At 39.0% G+C, this 7,119-nt stretch overlaps 1 protein-coding gene across 1 annotated transcript in view; it reads right to left on the reverse strand.

Moving 5' to 3' along the window:
- The window catches only part of ALG9 (ALG9, alpha-1,2-mannosyltransferase), a 101,603-nt gene that overhangs the window by 77,583 nt on the left and 16,901 nt on the right, over positions 1–7,119 (reverse strand). The window contains 2 exon segments of the mRNA XM_023516062.1: positions 1,297–1,385; positions 4,660–4,730. Of these exon segments, the coding sequence (XP_023371830.1) occupies positions 1,297–1,385; positions 4,660–4,730 (160 nt within the window).

The raw sequence follows: 7,119 nt of genomic DNA on the forward strand, positions 1-7,119 counted from the left end.
GTCATTGTTGTTTGGCGGGTCCGGGCTGGGGATTCGAACCCGCCACCTTAGGTGTACGTGGCTGGCGCCTTAGCCGGTTGAGCTATAGGTGCCGAGCCCAGACAGTCTAGTCTTTACACAGCCCCTTAAATATTTCCATCTACCATAACTCTGTTGTATATAGCAGAGAATTGACCATGTTCAGGGTCTCTCCCACAGTCACAAGTGATCAAAATGTTTCTCCTAACTCTACACAGAGATGTGGATCTGCCTTTCTTGCCACGGAAAGACCACTTCACTATGGAAGAAAAAAATCAGCATCAACTCCAAAAAGAGCCACAGTGAATAGGCAGTGAGGTTTAAAAACCTCAGCAAAGGGTTTAGAGGCTCTGTATCAAAGGATGCCTTCAACTTAGCTGGGCCTCAACTGAGATTATAGAATTACAGATACTCCCAGGAATCTCTCACACATAAAGATCAATTTTAAGAGCAGCAAACAAACTAAAAAAAATGTGAGGTGCCACCTTCACCAATAAATGCTAAATAACATCTACGCCGTCCAAAGCTGTCAATTCCAGCTGTCGATGTAGAGGACGAAAGGAGCAGAAGGCTCTGAGGTCTCTGCTGGCTCAGGGAGTACGGCACAGCTGCATTTAGGACAGTGGCTCTCAAAGTTACTCCAAGGTGGAGCCCTGACACCTCTGCACAACAATATCAATTCTGATATAGTCAATGAGGGAAAAGTAAATACTGCCCTTTGGGGGCAGGTCACTGTGGTTCAAATGATGGATGGCAGGAGAGTTCAAAAGCCACCACTCTAGATTAAGGTCTGTATTCTAAATTTCTGGGTTTATGGTGAAAAGAGCCTAAAAGAAGATGCCCAGCTCGGGAGAACACACGTCAAATAATGGGCAGAAAACAGAACCAACAAGAACAGGGTTTTAGGCACATAGAGCATCCTTAAACAAAACAACAGAATTATCTTCCCTCCCCGAATGGCCAAAAAAAGGAAGCAGGTGGTTGATAGAAGAATGTAACAAAAAATACCCTGATGAGACTATTGGCTGTCCCACTTATGAATTCTGACTTTTAGTAAGTTGTTTCACCTAAGTTTCAGTGTCCTCATCTGAAATGAGAGAATATTGTCTGTCTTATAGGACTGTTGTCAAAGTCAACCAAGATAATGTAGACAACAGTGCCCTGCACATTACTGGCATGTTATTCAAATATAACCTATTTCTGGACGTGTGCTTCCTTCCAGTGCATCTGTGAGCTGTCGGTAAACCTGCTATCCCCCTCACCTGCCCTTTTACTTACCTGACGATGAGCAAAACATGCCAGTGCTGAGAACCAAGAAGGCCAGCATCATGCGACTCACGTGCAGCCCAAACTTCTTGCATACAGCCCTAGGAGGAAAGCAAAGATGATGAGCACAGCAGACAGTAGGGACAGACACTTCAAATCAAAGGAGAAGAACGTTCCTGCAACACCGACAGCACTGAGGATCTGAAGTCAAATACACAACTATCTTGAAGGCGTTTAGCAATTCTACATCTGTAAGAAACCCAAACACTCTTATTCCTGGCACAGAAAAGAAGCTTCCTATGTAAGAGAAAATATCTACATGCTTAGATTATGTCCCCATCAATAGGAGAACAGCATGATGTGGTAAAAAACAGTAAGCCTCAGATTCAGATGGGCACAGGTTCAAATTCTGGCCCTGTCATATACTAGTAGTGAGATCCTACTCACGTGATCTGTCAGATTCCTCATCTGTAAAATGAGGATAATAAATAGGATCTACTTGGTAAGGTTTCTGTGAGGACAATGCAGAGTGCTTAGGAGAGTGTCTGGAACATAGTTTCTCAATAAATAGTAGCTGCTAGGGCGGTGCCATAGTTCAGTGGTTAGGGCGCCGGCCACATGCACCCAGGCTGGCAGGTTCGAACCCAGCCCTCGCCTGCTAAAACAACAATGACAACTGCAACAAAAAACAGCTGGGCGTTGTGGCAGGCGCCTGTAGTCCCAGCTACTTAGGAGGCTGAGGTAAGGCAACTGCTTAAGCCCAAGAGTTTGAGGTTGCTGTGAGCTGCGATGCCACAGCACTCTACCAAGGGTGACACAGTGAGACTCTGTCTCAAAAAAAATATATTAACCAGTTGGATGAAAGTATTTCAAATTGTATATAGCAACAGCACTCTGTACCCCATGATAGCATTAATGTACAAAGATATGATTTAATAAAACGATAAATAAATAAAATAAAATAAATAGAAGCCAAAAAAAATTCTTTATATATCTCAAATAAATAAATTAAATTAAACATAAATAAATAGTAGCTGTTAGAAAAACAAGACTTGGGAAACATGAAAATGGTAATAGTTCTTATCTAAATCAGTGTTTCTTAAATGTAGATTAATTATATATCTCCTTCTACTTCTTCCTTGTAGATTTTTTTAACCCCATAAATTAAACATTTTTGACATTTTTACTTCATTTAGTCAATATTTGTTCAGTTATATTCATGTAACAATTTCCTTACTCAGATTCCTTATTGCAACTCAGAATTCTTTCTGAAATAATTTTGCGGCTTCCTAAGTATATTTTTCAGAAGTTCCTTTACTGAGAATCTGTTAATAGGAAATTCTATTGGTTATTGGTTGTTTGGTTGGTTTTTCTTTCTTTTTTTCTTTTTATTGAAAAGTCTATTTAGCTCTTGGTCTTAAAGGATGGTTTGACTGAGTATACAATTTTAGGATGACGGCAATTGTCTCTTGGCACTTTGATGATTTTCTTTTTTTTTGGCTTCTGGTTCTAGAGAAGTCTCTAACTGCCTACCCTCCCCTTGGAGGTGTGCTATTAGTTCTCTGTCAGCTTCTAAGATCTTTTTCTTTGTACCTGGTGTTAGAAATAATTTTGCTAATTTACTTTTAAGTGTCTAGCTTGGGATATATTATGCTTACTAAATCTATGGATTAGAATCTTTTTTTCCATTAATTCTGGAAAATTCTAAAGTCTGATCAGCTGTATCTTAGATCTTTCAACTCTACACATTTCTTAACCTCCTCTATAGTCCTTCTTTTTGCAGAGAGGACTGCACTCTGCACTTCATTCTGAGCAATTTCTTCAAATTGATCTTTCAGTTCAGTTTACTAGTTTACTTATTAGCCGTGTCTCATCTGCTGTTTAAACTACCCACTGAATTTTAAGCATCAATAGTGTATAATACATGTATTATGTACATATCGTATATGATTCTTAAAAATTCTGATTCGTTTTCAAATTTACCTGTTCATTTCTGTAGTAATTCGTTTCTTATTCATGTTTTCAATTCCTTCTTGTCCTTCTAATTTCAGATTCTCATTTTAATAATTCCTAATAAATTGTCATAGGGCAGCTTTCTGTTGATCGTTACTTCTGAGGCTCTCACTCAGAATGTCTTGTTCCTTCCTGTGCCTTGTGATTTAATTTTATTATACTATCTTGTTCACCAGAACGCTATCACTGGTAATTCTTTGACAGCTAGGTTAAGGGTCCATTTCTCTAGAGAAATTTTTTCCAGATTCCAAGGGCACTACCAACTCAGAACAATTTAAAATAAATTCTCTGCATTTCTATGTCCTTTATACGTATGTATAAAATGTAGATATATACATAAAAATAAATTTCCAGCGTGGAGCTGGGGCCCGGAATTCAGGCCCAAACCCATATAGAGACCAACTCCTGGTTCCAATCCTCAAAGGCGACCCTGGTTTTGTCTTCTTCCCCTTTGTTCCACACGGAGCCAAACAAAGGCTAAAGATTTTTTTCAATCTGACATTTTTATCTATTGGAAGATTTTTAATTATGGTCAGTCAGTCCAAATATCCCTTAATATACATTACAGAATTAATAAAATGTTTGTTAGGTGTCATGTACGCATAGAAAAGGTGGCTATTTTTATTATTGGAAAACTTCCGTGTGCAATAGTTCCACTAATATTCAGTTAACAGTAGCTGCTTTGTGAAACAGAAGGACGTCCTGAGTGCAAATAAGAGCAGTAAGTTCCACACTGGGAGTAGTTTTGTATCAGCTAAGCTCTAGGTAGGGGTAAATTATGATTCTATATCTATCCTAGCACCAGAAACAAATTTCCATTAAATCTTACCAAGTAAAGACCAGTTAAATATGTATTAACAGAATTAAAACTAATGGTATGAGAGTATGGTATTTATGAACCTCAGGAAAGAAAAAGATAATGAGAAGTACACCATTCCTTTTCAACTGTTGGTTTCAAACAAGAAGGCAGATATAGTATGAAGCACTAGAAGGAAAGTAATTTGTATTTCTTTTTTTTTAGAGACAGTCTCAATTTATCCCCCTCCATAGAGTGCCATGCTGTCACAGCTCACAGCAACCTCCAGCTCTTGAGCTTAGGTGATTCTCTTGCTGCGGCCTCCCAAGTAGCTGGGACTACAGGCACCTGCCACAACGCCTGGCTATTTTTTGTTGCAGTTTGGCCGGGGTCAGATTTGAACCTGCCACCCTCGGTATATGGGTCCGGCGCCCAACTCATTGAGCCATAGGCGCCGCCCTGTAATTTGTATTTCTAATCACTGCCCCCTAGACCATCAAGAGAAATAATCTCAGCTAAACTGGGCTTTCCCACAGCCCTCTGAGAAGCACAGCTTGTATACTCACTTGTAAAAGTAAAGTTCACAAATACAGCTCACAAAAGCCAGGAGACATCGCAAAAAGTAAAAGACGAGAATCTGAAAAAAACCCAGGACAAAAAAACAGAGTCATAGATATGAGCTAGAAAAACTCATAACAAGGAAACCACTCTCATTTGTCATCAGTAACTATAAATTGATATAATTCCTTTCAAATACGCTGTGTAGCAAGAACTCTACAAATTTTCATGTCCCTAGTCTCAGTATCAGTATACTTACATCCATCAATCCAGGAGGCAGGAGGTGGAGGGCAAAATCCATTCACAAAAATGTTAACTACGGCACTATTAATTTAGCAAAAACTATTCTTGTTCAACTAAAGGAACTTATTAAATAAATTATGCTACATCTATGTCATGGACTATTACACAGATATTAAAATTTAAAGTTATAAAGACAGTGAAAAAGTTTTCACCACAATATTCATTCAACAACCACTTCTTTAGCAATATATATTAGGTACTGATGACTACAGAATATTAAGTGAAAATGCAAAATGCAATGTTATTAATGCATCAGAAATGTATAGATGTATCATAAATTATATGCACATGAAAAGAAATATAATAAAATGGTAAGGGTAGCTATAGCAGCCTGGTAGGATTTAGGTGAGTATTTTTCTGCAATTCTTCCAAATTTCTACAATGTGTTAATTTTATAATTAAGAGCAATGGTTTTGGCTTGGCACCTGTGGCTCAAGTGGCTAAGGCGCTAGCCATATACACCTAAGATGGCGGGTTCCAATCCAGCCCAGGCCCGCCAGACAACGATGCTGGCTGCAACCAAAAAATAGCCAGGCGTTGTGGCGGGCACCTGTGGTCCCAGCTACTTGGGAGGCTGGGGCAGGAGACTCTCTTGAGCCCAGGAGTTGAAGGTTGCTGTGAGCTATAATGCCACAGCACTCTACCCAGGGTGACAGCTTGAGGCTCTGTCTCAAATAAAAAAACCCAAGAGCAATGGTTCTCAACCTTCCTAATGCCACGAGCCTCTAATATAGTTCCTGTGGGTTGTAACCCACAAGTTGAGAACTGCTGATTAAGAACATTGAATTCAAAAATAAAAATAACAAAACTATAGGGAATTATACTGAATAGCTTTTACACTACAGAATACCATGTTTAAGAGCACCAAATTCCTCAAAACATAAGCATTACTTAAATGCATAGTATAATTAATATAAGAACATGTAACTTAGAAATACTTTCCATTTTGGGGCCAGGCACAGTGGCTCATGTCTGTAATCCTAGCACTCCGGGAGGCCGAGGTGGGTGGACTGCTTGAGCTCAAGAGTTCAAGACCAGCTGAGCAAAAGTGATACCCCCATCTCTACTAAAATAGAAAAACTGAGGCAAGAGGATCACTTAAGCCTAGGAGTTGGAGGTTGATGTGAGCTATGATGCTATGGCACTCTACCCAGGGCAACAGCTTGAGACTTTGTTTCAAACAGAAAAAAGAAAGAAATACTTTCCATTTTCATCACTACAACCAAAAAAATTCCGAGAAGAGATGAATACAGCAATCCAGTGAATGTACAGAGTCATTAAAGTAATTCAATAAAAACATAGTGGAAACCTACTATACACTGAGCACTATTCTAGATGCTGTTAGAAATACAGATAATTTTAGTGCAAGGTGTCTTTGTTCAAAACTCCTCATCTTGGCTCTGTAGCTCAACCAGCTAAGACACCAGCCACATACACCAGAGTTGGCAGGTTCAAATCCAGCCCCAGCCTACCAAACAACAATGACAACTACAACCAAAAAAAAAAAAAAAAATAGCTGGGTGTTGTAGTGGGCACCTGTAGTCCCAGGTACTTGAGAGGCTGAGGCAAGAGAATTGCTTAAGCCCCAGAGTTTGAGGTTGCTGTGAGCTGTGATGCCACAGTACTCTACTCAGGGCCTCTGTCTCAACAACAACAACAAAAAACTTCTCATCTAATTGGGAAGAGTATAAATGAATATTTAGAAAATTAAAAATTAGAGCAAATTAACATGAGAATTGTATTTTCCTACCGATATTCAACACATAAATGGAAGCTGGAGTCAACGCAAAAGACGTGAATAAGAAATGAGGTGTAAAGAATGGAATAGAAGAAACTAAACTAAACTTAACATACAAAGATGAAGAAAGAACCTTGAGATTCACTTGACAAACTAGTAAGGAAATTCCGTGAGATATTTAATATTAAGATCAAAATACAAAAACCAATTGTTTTCCTCTACACCAGAAATACCCACTTAAAATATAACAGAAAAAAAGATACCGTTTATGACAACAAAAAGCACAAAGAAGTCTGGGCATTAACTTATCAAAGACTGCAGAAGACTGAAATGGATACTTTTAAAAATTTTATTAAGAGGGGCAGTGCCGGCCCGGCACCTATAGCTCAACCGGCTAAGGCGCCAGCCACGTACACCTAAGGTGGCG

This window comes from Otolemur garnettii, unplaced genomic scaffold (genome assembly GCF_000181295.1).
Source record: "Otolemur garnettii isolate 467f Iridium unplaced genomic scaffold, OtoGar3 scaffold00086, whole genome shotgun sequence".
Classification (NCBI taxonomy): domain Eukaryota; kingdom Metazoa; phylum Chordata; class Mammalia; order Primates; family Galagidae; genus Otolemur; species Otolemur garnettii.